Source organism: Euphorbia lathyris, chromosome 9 (assembly GCF_963576675.1).
Source record: "Euphorbia lathyris chromosome 9, ddEupLath1.1, whole genome shotgun sequence".
NCBI lineage: Eukaryota > Viridiplantae > Streptophyta > Magnoliopsida > Malpighiales > Euphorbiaceae > Euphorbia > Euphorbia lathyris.
Window position 1 is genome coordinate 74,652,787 of NC_088918.1, and position 17,335 is coordinate 74,670,121.

General features: G+C 35.1%; 1 protein-coding gene across 1 annotated transcript; it reads left to right on the top strand.

The window, feature by feature from the left end:
• Positions 1 to 2,677: 2,677 nt before the first annotated feature.
• Positions 2,678 to 17,099, top strand: LOC136207429 (putative pentatricopeptide repeat-containing protein At1g74580). Its single transcript, XM_065998684.1, has 6 exons — positions 2,678 to 4,504; positions 4,556 to 4,603; positions 12,262 to 14,067; positions 14,593 to 14,661; positions 14,754 to 15,095; positions 16,014 to 17,099. Exons 1-3 carry the CDS (start codon positions 2,826 to 2,828, stop codon positions 13,976 to 13,978), a joined length of 3,444 nt encoding a protein of 1,147 aa, XP_065854756.1. The 5' UTR covers positions 2,678 to 2,825; the 3' UTR covers positions 13,979 to 14,067; positions 14,593 to 14,661; positions 14,754 to 15,095; positions 16,014 to 17,099.
• Positions 17,100 to 17,335: the final 236 nt, after the last annotated feature.

Here is a 17,335-nt window from a genome sequence, read left to right on the forward strand (position 1 = left end):
CAGATTATGCTGGAGATTTGTCAGACAGACGCTCTACTACTGGGTACTGTGTATTTGTTGGGGGAAATCTAGTTTCATGGAAGAGTAAGAAGCAAAGTGTAGTTTCTAGATCCAGTGCAGAATCTGAATACTGAGCTATGGCACAGGCTACGTGTGAACTTGTGTGGTTACGTCGTCTACTTGGCGAAATTGGGTTTGACCAGATAAAACCAATGAAGTTATACTGTGATAATAAAGTAGCTATCTATATTTCAAATAACTATGTGTTTAATGAAAGAACAAAGCATATAGAAGTTGACTGTCATTTTACTCGAGAGAAGTTGGAGGATGGTACAATCACAACTCCACATGTCAGAACCGGAAGTCAATTAGCAGATGTGTTCACCAAGGCTTTACCAGAAACTCGAGTCAATTACATTTGTAACAAGCTGGGCATGATAAATATCTATGCTCCAGCTTGAGGGGGAGTGTTACAGTATTAAATAGATATTGTTAGTAGTTGGTATTTAAGTAAGTAGGTGGGAAGTAAGGAGTTAGGAATTAAATGTTGATTGTATATATATATCTTGTAATACCTTTGAGCAATATAACAAAATATACTTTCAAATAACCCTTGTATGGTTACACCTCCCATTTGACCAAGTTTTGTAATTTTCCCTTACAAAAATTGGGTATATTTTTTTATTGGAAAGTGTTATTAAAAAAATCATTATGTTTTGTTTTGAAGATTTAGTATTGAGTTCCCATGTTTTATATGGATTTAACTTTGCCGGTTTGAGGAATTGAGAATAATAAAAATTTGAATTTGATTAGTAAGAAAGTGATTAGAGGTTTGAGGAATTGAGAATAATAAAAATTTGAATTTGATTAGTAAGAAAGTGATTAGATAAGTTCACGGCTGGGTGAGCAGTAGTGTTATTTGGACTCTGAAATCACCTTTACAAAATCTATAAATTTCAAACATTTCAACCACACACTTTTATTTTTAATAAAAGTGGAAAGTTGGTGATATTAGACAAATATAATTCTGTCATATGGCACGGTCTAAATCAACTTTGGAAGAGAGAATACATGATATTTTCTCAGCGAAATTAAGTAGTACAACTACATATCAGGATGCTTAACTTGGAAAGTCTCACCAGGCCCATTACGCCTGATCCCGAAGAAAAGGAAAGGGAAGGGAAGGATAGATCCCCACGAGGTGTCATCAACGTTGTCTCTAGAGGACTGAGTCTGAGGGCATCATCCAAAAGAAGGTTCTCCAAGAGTGAGAAACTGGATTTACTGAGGTTCGACTTCTCATTCGGCGAATCAAGGCATACCACAAGGATAACGCATGATGACGCGCTCGTGATTGAAGTCCAGATTGAGGGCTTCAAGGTTTGTAGGGTATTGGTAGACATTGGGAGCTTAGTCTAACATCATCACGAAGAAAGCCTATGAGGTACTTCGCTTCGAGCCCAACAAGTTAACTCACACGAAAGCTCCATTGAGAGAAACTCGAATACTCAGTATTGGGAAAATGTGCTCATGAAAATTAAAAATCGGGGACTCCCAGACCATTTGGCCAACAGAAATAGAGTTTCTAATCATAGACGCCGATATGTTGAGCGGATAACGTATTAACCATTGAATAAGTTCATGGGGCGAATAACGTATTATAAACGTTAGTTTAAAATCTAACAAAATAAAATAAAATAGTATAATGAAAAAACATGTAGTTTTAATTGTGGGAGGATTCACTCAAAGTTTTGAACGACGAGTCTCCGTAGAAATCGAACAACTTATATTATTTTCTTTTTAACAAGTATAATGGAAAAACAGGATAAATTACACCCATGGCCACTAAACTTTATCTATTTTAATATTGTGGCCACTGAACTTCACACTTTTTCACATTGATGGCCATTCAACATTAACTAACTCCTCAAATTAATGACCTCAAAATGAAGATATTCAAGAATTAAAGTTGTTCGGAACGAAACTCTTCGAAATTTTTATTTTCAGACCGTCAATGGTCGTTTTGAGACATTGAGTGGCCACCGACGGTAAAGTTCAGTAGTCATACCATTAAGAATGGGTTAAATGTGTCGTTGGTCACTAAACTTACATGGTTTTCTCAAAATGGTCGCTCAACTTCAAGTTGTCTCAATAAAATCACTCAACTTTGAGTTTTGTCTTAATTAGGTTACTCCGACGATTTCAGTGATTAAAATGGATCGGTATGATGACATGTACACATCAACATAACTCAACTCACATATCTGATCCAAACGACATATGACATCCATTTATGTGCCACCTAGCAGCCACATGTCGGTTAATTTTATTAAAAAATAAAATTTAGTTTTTTTCTTCATAAAATTAACCAATATATGACTGTTACATGTCGTTTCGGTTAGACATCTGAGTTAACTCATGCTCACGTGTTAGCCACGACATCATTTTGTTCCATTTTAACCATTGAAATCGTCAAAGTGACCTAATTGAGACAAAACTCAAAGTTGAATGAGACGAATTAAAGTTGAGTTACTATTTTGAGACAACTATATAAATTCAGTAACCATCAGCTCATTTAACCTCGTTAAGACTTGAAGTTCAGTGTTAAAGTGTTAAAATGGATAAAGTTCAGTGGCATGAAAGCAAATTACCCTGTAAAAACGTGGCCTTTGTTAAGGATTTCTCGCTCACAGCAGCAGCCCAAATTCGGCCGCAGTCATATCACCATCGCCACCACGCCGTAGAGATAAACATACTATTTCAAATCAAAACCCCCAATTTTCTCCGCTTCTAATCTGCTGCTGTTAGGGTTTTTCAGATCCCCAATGCTTACTACCACCAACATCAGACGCCTTCTTCTTTCTTCCTCTTCACCTTCATCTCTCACTCCTCATCAGATTACTGCTATCATTTCTCCCCTCCATACTCATCATTCTGGCGCTGACTTCAATCAAGTTGTTTCTTCCTTCCATAAGCTTCTTCGTACGAGACCCATGCCTTCTCTAATCGAGTTCAATAAATTGCTGTCTGCACTGGTTAAGATGAAACAATTTCAGACTGTAATTTCTTTGTCCAACCAGATGGAATTGGTGAGAATTAGACCCGATGTTTGTGTTTTTAACATCTTGATTAATTGCTTCTGCCATTTAGGGAATTTTAATTTTGGATTTTCTATTTTAGCCAAAATTTACAAGATTGGTTTAGAGCCTGACATTATAACCTTTAATACTTTGATTAATGGGTTATGCAGAGAATCTAAAATTGGCCCTGCAGTAGATTTGTTTGACAAAATAGTGGCTATTGGTTATCAACCTAATGTCCGTACTTATAATGTGATTCTGAATGGTCTATGTAAAATTGGAAATTTGCATGTGGCTATGTGTGTGCTCAGAACAATGGCTGAGAAAGGTTGTGAGCCTGATGTGGTCACATATAGTTCTATAATTGATGGACTTTGCAAGTATAACTTTGTTAAGGAGGCTTTTGAACTCTTCATGGAAATTAAGAGTCGAGGCATTTTTCCTGATGTTATTATGTATACTTCTTTAATTCATGGTATGTGTGGTTTGAGCAAGTGGAAGGAAACTTCGACATTGTTTATTGAAATGTTGACTAAGAATATAACTCCGGATGTAGTTACTTTTAGCATATTGGTTGATCATCTGTGTAAGCAAGGAGAGATAGTAAAAGCTGAATGTGTAGTGGGAACAATGATTAAAAACGGTGTTGAACTTGATGTTGTTACTTACAGTTCAATGATGGATGGATATGGTCTACATGGTCAAATGGATCTTGTTAGAAAAGTGTTTGATGTGATGATAAGAGAGGGTTGCAATCCTAATGTGCATACGTATAGCATCATGATTAATTGGTGTTGTAAGACGGAAAGGATTCGTGAGGCAAAGCAACTTGTTTATAAAATGCTTCGTAAAAGTTTAATTCCTAACCATTATACCTATAATTCTCTTATATGGGGCTTGTGCCATGTAAGAAGCCCTTGGGAAGCCATGACGTTTTTTAAGAAGTCGTGTGCATGCGGCTTTTTTCCGGATGTAGTAACTTACTCAATTTTGCTACATGGCTTTTGTAAACACAGACATCTTGATGTTGCGTTATATTTATTTCATGAAATGCAAGTCAATAAGTTGAAGCCTAGTATGTTTATCTATAATATCCTCATTGATGGCATGGCAAAAGCTCGGAGGCTCAACGATGTGAAGAATTTGTTATCTAAACTTTCTGATGATGGGTTGCAGCCTACTATTCATACATTTAATATAATAATCGGTGGACTGATCAGAGAAGGATTCATGGATAAAGCATATAAGGTCTTCAAAGAAATGAAAAAGGATGGCTGCTTGCCGGATAGTTGCAGTTACAATATTATTGTGCGTGGATTTCTCCGAGGTAAGGATATATCAAGGGCAACAGAACTTATTCGTGACATGCATGACAAGGGTTTCTCGGCAGATGACACCACGTTAAAGTTGGTAGTGGAGAACTTGCCATTCTGAAATTACTACAAAATTGACTTGATGTGTATTCTGATGAAAAGATGCATTGACATTTTCACGTATTGCACTGCAATGCTTGAATCTGAGAGGTTAGCAGTTTTTCCAAAATATTCAAAAGATTTTTATTTGCTTTATTTGCTTATTTTTTTTAACTCAGCAGACAGGTAATTGACGCCTTATCTTTTTACATTCATTTTGAGTAATTTTGTCACTTGCAGAGATTGGAGACCACAAAGTTGTCTCAAAATTTCTGTAGTTGCAAAGCTTACGACTAGAGAATGACTTAGTGACAGAATTATTGTTTGCAAAGTCAAAATAATGAAAAATAAATAAAATAAACAGGAGTTAGACTTTTAATGTCTTCTCTCCTCCCGTTTGTCATCTTGATCTCTTCTTTCACGTTCTTTTTGGTTGGAACTTTTTCTGTTTGATATATTCTGCTGTCGACATTGAATGTGGGATGAAACTTCACCGGATTGTGTCCATAAGATTTTCCCTAGTTGCTATAAAAATCTATAGAGAATGATAACAAAATTTCCTCGTAGACTTGGCTGCATAATTTTCCTTGTTTGTTTTTAATTTTGGTTAAAATCACTTGTTTTGCACATGTAGTTCTATAATTGATCGACGTCTTTGTGAATGACCTGTACATGTAATTACACCAGAGGAGGGCAGAGGTCGAAATTCATTCTTTTTGTAACTTCATTGTTTATATCAGGGTATATATTGTTGGATTGGAATTTGAAATTCATCAATATAGATCATTTGCTGGAATTTAGTTGTTTCTCAACTCATTTGGATGTCATAATTGCTATTTGTATCAAATTTTTTTCTCCTCTTATGCGGGGTTTAAATGTTGCCTTTTGTTTGTTTGTGTAGCCTCTGTTCCTTCTATAAAGGCTGAGATGTTGCAAAAGCAAGGGGGTGGATTAACATGCTGCTGATGATCGTACATTATAAAAAGAAATGCTCTCCATGCGCACAGGTTTGCTCTTTTGAGATGGTTTTCATTTGTGATTTTGATTTGGTATTGGTTTGCCTTAAGTTGGAGAATTACTTGAGTAAATCTAGTTAAGGGATGTACAGTGTACTTCGAATTAAGTCATATGTTTGTTTTTTGTTCTTTTATGTTGTAACAAGGGATTGTAAATCAAAGGTCATCTTATTCAACAGTCGGGTTGATGTTGTAACATAGGTTGGAAGTTCTTTAACATTCGGCTTGATGTTTTTGTAACTTAGGAGGGAAGTTCTTTGGGTTAAATGTACCGTTGGTCACTGAACTTACATGGTTGTCTCAAAATGGCCACTCAACTTTAATTTGTCTAAATAAAAACGACATGCGGAAGCCACATGTCGATTATTTTATGAAAAAAACTTGATTTTGTTTTTTTTCATAAAATTAACTGACACGTGGCAGTAAGGTGGCGGCACATACGTGGATGCCACGTGTTGTTTTGGTCAGAGCTTTGAGTTGACTCATGCTGACGTGTCCCCTATGTCTTCATTCTGATACCTTTTTAATCACTGAAATCGCCGGAGTGACTTGATTGAGACAAAACTCAAAGTTGAGTGATTTTACTGAGAGACCAATTGAAGTTGAGTGTCCATTTTGAGAAAACATATAAGTTCAGAGTGACCAATGGTACATTTAGCCCGAAGTTCTTTATGTTGATGAGCAGTTCAGGACATGAACTGGTCTATGTTATTCAACAGTTGGATTGATGTTGTTGTTTGGTCATTATTGTGGCCGTTGAATTTGCCTTACAGGATAAAAATGTTGGCCTTGTGATTCCGATGTCATTTTTAACTGTTTCTTCGCTTTTACCTTCTAACATTTTCTTTTCCTCAACTCGAATGAGTATGGATTGTTGTCTCTATTTTGTAGAAGTTCACCATGATATCTCATGGCTTCAAGTTGTCTCCTAATTTTTGCTTTTATTCAAAGTATGGTTTGGTCTAATACCTTATCTATCTCCAGCAACTGCTGGTATTAATAGCTAATTCGGTTTTATGTCTTGAGTCTTCAGTTTATGCACAAAGATATGAATTTGCCACCTTTGGTTGTTCGACTAGCAGATGATCTAGTAACATAGTTGTCTCAAAATGGTCACTCAGCTTCAATTTGTCTCAATATAATCCCACAAATTCGAATTTTGTCTCAATTGCGTTATTCCGGCAATTTCAATGATTTAAAGGGATCGGAACTATGACATGACATATTTGATCGAATGCCTAGTATTTATGCGCCACCTGACAGCCACATGTTGGTTATTTTAGTTATGTCATTTCAGTTAGACATTTGAGTTAACTCATGCTCACGTGTCAGCCATGATATCACTCCGATACATTTAACCACTGAAATCCCCGGATTGACTTAATTGAGACAAAATTCAAAATTGAATGATTTTAATCTGTATATATTCACATTCATAAAATAATTGTGTATGATTGACTGATCAGGATGAATTAAAGAGGTGATATACCAAAATTAATACAATGTTGCAAAGATGAAAGTGGAGCTTCAGAAGAAGCATGGCAACATATTCGATCTTTAATTAGAGAGACATGGAAGAAGATGAACAAATAAGGGCGTGTGGATTCTCCATTACTCTCCAAAGCGTTTATTGACATAGCTCAGATGGCACAATCCATATATGGAGATGGGTATGGGATTCAGGATCATGAGACCAAACAAAGATCATGTTTCGTCACTATTTTGAATCCTACATTGATGATGCCGAAATTGAAGAATGTACCATCTCACATTGTAAGTGAATGGAAGTGATAAAGAGAAGTGAGTAAATAAATGTTATGATCCAATAATATCTTAATAGGGAAAATTACAAAACTAGGTCAAATGGGAGGTCCATTTACATATTTAACCCATTTACTCAACCTATTACATATCTAGACTCATTTTGTGTGACTTTTCAAAAATACCCCCAATATTTACGCGCGGCTCGCCCCATCCCGTCTGACTTCGCATATTCTATGGTTTCGCGAAGTCTGCGAAGTAAATGTTTGGGTTTGCTTGATGAATTTAGTTTGCATATGCGAAGCGTGGATGTGTTTTGAAGCTAATTCGCGAAGTGGTATATAACAAAAAAGGGCAAACAACAACAGATTCTAACATTCAAATCATAACATTATCAAAATTTACAACAAGATTGCCACAATAACAACATTCAAATCATAACATTATCAAAATTTACAACAAGATTGCCACAATAACTAATCCGGTACCAATTTTGAAACGAAGATTACTCATCCTCTTTAAAATTGGCACCGGATTAAGTTAGGTCCACTTTGAAGATTGGCACCATGGGATGGACGTGTCCCATGGTGCACCCGGAGATTGAAACAACCCCTCCTAACGAATCATTTCAGGAGTGAATGTGTCAATCTTGGGGAAGTTCATCCCTATACAGGAAGGAAAATCATCTTCCCTGCAGCCCAGTACGCCGCCTTCCAGAAAGGGATGTTACGTATTCAACCATCTACAGAAAAAATTAACCGTGTTAGTTATGAAAAAGGACGATTTTGGATTCGCGAAATGAAAATTAGCGAAGCATGCGAAGGTAAATGTGCAGGGGAAGAGGTGATTTTACTTCGCATATCGATTTTTTCGCGAAGTCTGCGAGGTCTGAAATGTGACTATCTACGTCGCATATCGATGCTTTCGCGAAGTTTGCGAGGTCTGAAACTTGAGGATCTATTCGCAGACTTTGCGAACTAATAGATTCGCGAGGTAGATCCATATGTTTCAGACTCTTTCTCTTCGCAGAACGTCGCGAAATCATCAATACACGAAGTAGATCATCACTTTCAAGGCTCGTTCTCTTCGCAAAGCTTAGCGAAACCATGGATTGCGAAGTGAATTCATGATAAAACGCAGAAGAAAAAACAGATACTTACATTTTTCGCCCCTTTCACCCCCAAAAGCGACAATAACAATATGATAACATGGGAAGAACGAAGGAAATAACGTAGAAAAACCATTTCTTTGATGGTAACAAGAAGAAAGAAACCAAGCAACGAATAGGAAGATGAAAAACCATGGCTTCGTTTTCTAGGGTTTGGAAGTTGCAGAATCAAGAGATGAAAAGAGGAAAATGAGAAATTCATTGTGATTTTGACGAAATGGTGCAGATTTCGTGCAATTTAAAGGAAGAAAGGAAGATCAAAAGTCTTGAAATCATTAATGCAGGAGCAACTTTTCGCATAACCAAGGAGATAGGGGGGAGCGGTGATTTGCGGAGATGGGGGGAAGTGGGAAGGTCAGGGGTATTTTTGGAAAGTCACACAAAATGAGTCTAGATATGTAATAGGTTGAGTAAATGGGTTAAATATGTAAATGGCCTTTCCATTTGACCTAGTTTTGTAATTTTCCCTATCTTAATAATATAATGGCTAAATACACTATTTGTCTCTCTGAACTTGTTTAAAAAGGTTAATTGGCTCTTTGAACTTTTAAAGTGTTTTAGATCCTTTAATTTATATAAAATGTTCAGTGGAGAAGGTGTATCGCACGTGTCTGACAAAAAAATGACCAAGTTTGAGATATGTGGTTTTAACATTAGAGAAGATAAGTTTTATAGTTGAGTAAGTAAGAACTTCTTTTTTAATCTATTTTGTGAATTATGTAATAACATTCGTTATGCAATACATATTCCGCATTTAACTTACTTTTTTGCAATTGAGTGATCAATTGATTACATTTTATGCAAGTTTAGGAGGTTAACTAAACATTTTATGCAAGTTGAAGGGGCTATCGAGACACTTGTTAATGCAGAGATGAGCAAATAATTTGATTGGCAACATAAACTTTGGAGGTGTCCAATTAGTTTTCTATGCTTTTTTATAGTTAATTTCTTCAATGAGGAGTGTTTGGAATAGTGTTCAGTGAGGTGGAGGTTGCGTAGTATTGAGGAGATAAGGATTACTTGTCTTTTATGGTAATATTGACATTTTTTGGTACGTCTTTTATATTCTTGCTATCTCAATTTTTTTAAGTAAATATTCTATTATTTAATATGATAATATTTATAATTACAATAGATTATAAAATTTTTGGAACCATAGTAACAACTTTTTTATCAACTTTAAAAAAATATATTTAAATGTTAAGTTGTAATAATTTTTTAGGTTGTTTGTATTGGAGATGTTTTAAGTTCTATGTGATAGAACAAAGTGGTGATTTGGACAAATTGAAGGCCCTTATCTCTTTAAGTAAGGATAATGGGGAAGTTCAAGGTGCCGAAAACTCACTCTAAGCGTTTAAAGTCATGATGTAATGAGATATTTTTAAAGTTTAGGAGGTTAATTGAATTATTTGGCTTAGTATTGAGGATTGAGGTTCCTCGTGAATTTAGCCTTCATTTGGTTAAATTATTCATTTGGTTAAAATCCTAGGTTTCAAAATAATGAATTGATTTGGTAAACTAAGTTTGACTGCCAATTTGAGATTGGATAAATAATTTATTATTCTTTTCAAAATACATTACTAGGTAATGGAGATGTGGAGTAGCAGTGGATCTTTGGAGCGCTTCTCTTCTATGTGTGGGTTTCTATGATCATTCTAACGTCCAAGTTAGTAAACTTAGAGAGAAAGAGAGTTCGAGTATAAAGTAGTGAGAGAGAATCCAAACATGTTTATTGAGGCTAGAGGTTCCTTTATAGTGAGAGCAAATCCAAACATGTTTATCGCCAGACCTCCCATCGAACCATTTGACGCAAGTTGTCTACCTTTGTCTTCATGGTGTGATCTAATGTGCCGAGGCATGTTGTCATGCGGACGCTATCATCTAGATGCTAGACACCGATGGGTGGAGAGCGATCGCTCGAGAGTGTACGTTTGAAAGGCGTGCTCTGATGGTTGAGGTGGGCAGTGAGTCATGTTGTTGCGTTTTGTAGGCGTTTGCAGGGCGAAGTGAGTGTGCCTTGTATAGGTTGTGTGCTTTCTTCGTTGGATGGGACACAACCGTGAGTCATATAAGTGCAAGCATTTGCTTTTTATGCATGACGTCATATGTCAGGTTATTAATGAGACGCGAATGTAGTTGTAGTGTGGCCACACCAAATGTTTGATCTTGTTTGGTTGTGGACTTCGAGGCGTCGCTTGGCTTTTGGATAATCCAAATATTTTGAAAATAGTTGCATTATGTTATATAAAATAAAACATCAAATTAATAAAAGATAACTAATAGCTCAATAATTCAATTAAATAAATAATATGTATAAATTTTTATATCTATAAAAAAAACTTAATATTAGTATTGAATGAGTAATGTAAGTATATAATTAATTATATTAATAATTTTTGAAATCAAATATTCGTAAGGGGGAATTTTTTTTCTCTCTCTCGTTCCAACTTCGAGAATAAAAAATATGATTGAGATTTTATACATAGAGTTTCTTTTTAACAATGTACTTCAATACCAATTAAGATTAATTCAGTGGTCAATGAGTTCAAGTCCCTTAAATTAAAATCTCGAGTTTGAATCATAGTTTATGCAAAGGACTTTAATTAGCACCTAAAAGGTATCTGATTAGGCTTAAACTGCACAATCACATAAATCATGTACTTAATTTTTTTTTATGATTTTATAAATTTAATAAATTGTTACATTATTATGTCATAAATGTTAAAAAAAAACAAGGCCGCATGTACCTCTAGATCCCGCCTAGGTGCTTAAAATCGAGAATTCGTCTCGATTTTTTTTATTATAGTCCTTAGGTGATTTTTAGCTGCCTCAATGTCGCCAACATCGTATAGGCACCGCCTAAGTGACGATCCACAAAAGCATTTTTTATTATGAATTTATATTTTTGTTTTATTATAATTTACTTTTGGGTTATTTCAATGATGTTGTTGAAATGTTGATATTTGTATATTTTTAAAGATATATTTATTACAAATATACGTATTTTTATATTAAATAATTTTTTGTTATAATGGTGAAAACACACAAAGTAAGCATAGCGTTTACCATAGAAATTTAATTGAATTTATATAACCATTGGTTGATAAAAAAATATAAAATATAAAAATACAAATTTGATTAATTTTCGATTACTCTTTGAAGGTTCTGTTTACACGACTAGCACCTAACGTTTTTTACAACCTTTATCGTAATTAATAACAAATTTTGTTTTTTCTGTTAAAATCTTATGTTTAGTTCATATGCAAATAATTTTGAGCAAATATGGTTGAGGTTTTGTGTATTAAACTTATTCTGTAATTTCTTTTTTTTTTTTTTTTGAGGAATGTAAATAAATATATCAATTTACAAGAGCTAATTCATATTATTATAATCGTATTATGTCCATTTGGATCTTTAAACTAAAGCTTCAAAATCAATAGGATCCAAAACTCTTAAAATCATCAATTGAATCACCATATTATCCTAAAATCAGAAACAGTGACTGTTTGATATAGACGTAATAAAATAATCCATGTGTTGGTTCAACATGGATTTGTGGAAGAGGTCTGAAACTGTTTAACTGAATGATTTTCGATGAGGTCTATATTGATGATTTTTGTTTAGAATTGGGACTCAATTGATAATTTTTTATTAGTTTAGAGAGTTGATTAATAATTTTGATAGTTTAAGGTTCTAATTAACTTTGAAGCCATAGTTTAGGGAGCCAAATGGGTATTATCCCTATTATAAAAGACGGGTTTAACATTTTGACTAGTCGTAAGCTTAGAATTTCAAATCAAAACCCCTAATTTTCCCAATTTCTAATCTGCTGTTGTTAGGGTTTTGCCGATCAGATCCACAATGTTCATCACCACCTCCAGACGCCTTCTTCTTTCTTCATCTCCCATTCCTTCTCCATTTCATCTGATTACAACCATCGTTTCTCACCTCCATACTCATCATACTGGCGCCGACTTCAATCAAGTTGTCTATTCCTTTGATAAGCTTCTTCGTACGAAGCCCCGCCCTCGCATCAGTGAGTTCAACAAATTGCTGTCTGCACTCGTTAGGATGGGCCATTTTCAGACTGCCCTTTCGTTTTCCAAGCAGATTGAATCGGTGAGAAAACCTAGTCTTTATACTTGTAGCATCTTAATTAATTGTTTCTGCCACTTAGAGCGTGTGGATTTTGGATTTTCCATTTTGGCCAGAACTTATAAGCTTGGTTTTCAGCCTGACGATGTAACTTTTAATACTTTGATTCTTGGGTTATGTAGAGAAGGTAAAATTGGCCATGCAGTAGATTTGAATGACAAAATAGTGGCTATGGGTTATGAACCTGATGTGCATACTTATACTATGATTATGGATGGTCTATGTAAAATAGGAAATTCCCATTTGGCTATGTCTTTGCTCAAAAGAATGGTTGAGAAAGGTTGTGAGCCTGATTTGGTGACTTACAGTGCCATTATTGATGGTCTTTGCAAGTGTATGCAAGTTAATGAAGCATTTGACCTCTTCAAAAAGATTCAGATTCTTGGAATTTCACCTAATGTTGTCACTTACAATTCACTAATTCATGGTCTGTGCTATTCGAGCAAGTGGAAGGAAGCTTCAGGATTGTTTAAAGAGATGTTGAGTAAGAATATAGCACCAGATGTAGTTACTTTTAATACATTGGTTGATGGACTTTGTAAGGAAGGAGTGATGGTAGAGGCTGAATGTATAGTTGGAACGATGATTCGAAAGGGTATTGAACCTAATGTTATTACTTACAGTTCATTAATGAATGGATATGGTCTACGTGGGGACATGCATCTTATTAGAAAACTGTTTGATATGATGATGAGAAAGGGTTGCAATCCTAATGTGCATACTTATAGCATCATGATTAATTGGTATTGTAAGAAGAAACGGATTTACGAAGCAACGCAACTTTTTTATAAAATGCTTCGTAAAAGTATAATTCCTAACCATTATACCTATAATTCTCTTATATGGGGCTTGTGTCATGCAAGAAGTCCTTGGGAAGCCATGGAGTTTTTGAAGGAGTCGTGTGCAATTGGCTTTTCTCCAGATATAGTAACTTACACGATTTTGCTACATGGGTTTTGTGAGCATGGGCATCTTAATATTGCGTTTTCCTTATTTCATGAAATGCAAGTCAACAAGTTGCAACCTAATATATCTATCTATAATATCCTAATTGATGGCTTATTCAAAGCTGGGAGGCTCAGAGATGTGAATGAGTTGTTATCTAGACTTTCTGTTGATGGGTTGCAGCCCACTATTTACACATCTAATATAATAATCCGTGGGCTGATCAAAGAAGGATTCTTGGATAAAGCATATAAGGTCTTCAGAGAAATGAAAAAGGATGGTTGCTCGCCAGATAGTTGCACTTACAATACTATTATCCGTGGGTTTCTCCGACGTAAGGATCTATCACGGGCAACAAAACTTATTCACGATATGCATGCCAAGGGGTTCTCTGAAGATAGCACTACATTAGCGTTGGTAGCAGAGATGAAGCCATTTTGAAATTACTATAAAATTGTCCTAGTGGGCTTGAAGATGAAAAGATGAATTGACATTTTCACATATTGCAATGCAATGCCTGAATCTGAGAGGTTAGCAGCTGTTTCAAAATATTGAGCAGATTTATATTTGATTTTGTTTTTGAATTCAGCAGATAGGAAGTTGATGCCTTATCTGTTTAATTTTGAGCGGCCTCTTGCCAAATAAATTGGCAGGGGAAGGCTTGCCCCGAGTACACCCTTGTGGTGGGACCCCTCCCCGGACCCTCGCTCAACGGGGACGCGTAGTGCACCGGGCCGCCCTTAATGAAGTCTTAAGCAGTTGTTATCCGCATACTTTCTATAAAAGCTGACTTCTAAAAATAAAAAAAATCGTGAGAGACTGATATATCAACAAAAAGCTAATGTAGTGGCACTTGTAGAAATTCTAAAAGTTAAACTATTTCCTCCGATTGTGTAACCATTCCCGGAAATAGAACTATTTGTTAAAGTACAAAGGCCAAATGTACTAAAACTGAAATACAGGTCAAACCTGACAAATAGAAGAGATAACTTGAATATCTGTTTTTTCCAGAATTAGTAGTATCAATTTATCGAATTTTTTGTTTGCTGTTATAGTCTGTAGTCACCCCTATGGCACAAGGGAGGATTTAGATCGAAATGATGCTGGCTTGGGCTTGAAAAGAGGTATATATGTCTTCTTGCTCTTCTTTTATTATTGATTAATTATTATAATTTTTTATTAAGTATGATGAACTAAACTTGAGGTTTTGCTTAAGGCTTCTAAGAGGATTCTGTCGTGTGGTCTAATCGGAGTTAAAAAAATCTGATATAAAGACATATTTGGAGTCTGATCCAGCGGTTGGAGGCGGTTGAATTGAGATTGAAGATGACTATAAAAAAGGAATCAATGTCTTAAGAAAGTGTGGTCAACAATTATAGAGGGTAAAGCTCAATATTGGTCAGTATGGGAAAAAGAATAAGGGCAAGAAGTGATTATTTGACCGTTATCGATTCTTTCTTCTCAGATCAAATTTAGCAGGGATGAACTTTAGTGGCTTGGCTTCTATACTTCAACACTGTAATTGAATGGCTGCAATAATTTGTGCTGCAACACTGAGGTATTTGATCTGTTATACGTATATTCAATTTGGGCATTAGTAGTTTCTGTTGAGGATTCTTAATGCGTATGTATATTGTTAAATTGAAGTGCTACATATTTTCCAAGTGAAAGAGTAAAAAAGTGCTTTTCTTGCTGTGGAATAAGAGGCTTTCGTATCTTATTGCATTTAACCGATATGCCTTTCATTGACACAAGTAAACAATGGATGTTCAAACAATATCACAGAATGAGTAACAACTGCTGTTTCAAAATATTAAGGCTTAATATATTTTCAGCCCTCTCTACTGTCCAAAAAATCAAATACTTACCTCCTAAACTTGCTTAAAGTGGCACATTGATTCTCTAAAAGGTACCTATTAGCCCCCTGAATTTTCTTGAAGTGATCTATTGGCCCCTTGAACTTGTTTAAAGCGTACACATTTCAACTTTTCTAAAATCTCTCCGTAGTAGGTAGAACTTATTAGATATCAGAATCGATGCCATCTAATAAGTTTTTTTTTGTTCACTTTATTTTTTCAATTTCTGATTGTTTTTGTTCATTCTATTTCATTTTTGAATTGAAAACCTTTTCGTGGTATTGGAATCTGATTCTATGCTACATCCCCTATTCATAGATCTGCACTTGCCTTTATACAGTTAGCTGCACAATTATCTATTTTTGCCACCTAGATTTTAGGGGGTTAATAGGTTACTTTAAACAAGTCCAGTAGTAATAGGACATTTTAAAAGTATAGGGGTCAGTTGACTATTTTAGACAAATACAGGGGTCTAGGGATGTATTAAGGCATTATAGCTACTTGTTCCTTAAAAGCACTCCCAAGTTTATTTCTTGAAAAGTGTCCTTTACATAAACCAAAATGAAATTGTACTATTTCTGGTTGGAATGAGTACTAAATAATGCTGATTTGGTTTTCAGGTAATCGGCGGCAATGGGATTAAGCATGTGTGGCCATCCCATCTATAAAGTATGATTATTGCTACTTTTTATGTTAGTAAAGAGTAAATTTATCAACTTTTATATCCAGTTTTGAAGTTTAGAAGCCATAAAGAAAAGTAATGTCGCCATGGATGTGATTCACGCACCTCTTCAGCCATGGAGATTGATCAACTTCTCACTATCTGAAAACTACTTGTGATTAAGAATCTGGTCATCCGAGAGAGAGGAGGTTGTAGATCAAATATGGGTTTTTTATTCTGTTGAAGATGAGATGATGTCCCATTTTCACGGTATGATCACTTAATTTCTAAATGTAATATAGAAGTCAATGAACTTTACACTTTGTTAGATCCGTAACTCCTCAAAATGACTCTAACGACCTCAAAATGAAAATATTCAAGAATTAAAATTAGGAGAGGAAGTGGATTTTTAGAGAGAGCTCCAAAAATGGTGATTTTGGAAAATATAAAATGTTGGTAAATGTTGTTTTGATTTGAAGAGTTAGTTAAAACTTAGTGGTTACGAGTTATCAGTCATTTTGAAGAGTTAGTTAAAACTTAGTGGTTACGGGTGTAATAAAGTGTAAAGTTCAGTGACTTTTATGTTACATTTTGAAGTTCAGTAATTATACCGTGAAATGGGCAAATTTCAATGCACATGCTCTTTGCCGGCACCTCTTAATTCAGCCATGGAGATTGATTTATCAAAATGCTCAACTCAAGGCTGAAGTTGAGCTTGTCTTGTCACTATTCATTTTGAAAGTATGAAGTTGATAATCACATCTATCAGCAATTAAGACAGTTTGATAAGTTTTGTATTTCATTGTTTGACAATCCCTCAGCATCCGGTGAAAGACAGTTTGAAAGTTTCCTTTGTGCAGTTTTAAGGATTGTAAGTCGTTTTCTATTTTAGTACACAATTTTGATTGAGAGATAGAGTCATTTAAAAAGTAAATAATTTTTTAGTCGTTTAAAGGATTTAGCTTCATCTGGTGCGCAAAAGCCTTTTGCGCAATAGAACGGCATGTGGTTACGAGGTTGTGTAATGAATTTCGAGATATGCTCTATTACTCTTGTGGAACTTTAGGGTTTATGCTATAGGCTAATTTTGGCTTAGAATAAAAGGTTTCTGAAATCTTACTGTGAAACTGAATTCGCAAATTGTTGATTACGCGAACAATGGTTGAGGGATACAAATTGATATTCGTATCGGAAGGAAACTAGAGCAACAAGTTGGAAGACGAGTTTTGTAGGATTTTTTACTTTGGATTATTATAAGTGTAGTATGTGTCCCGCATGCAT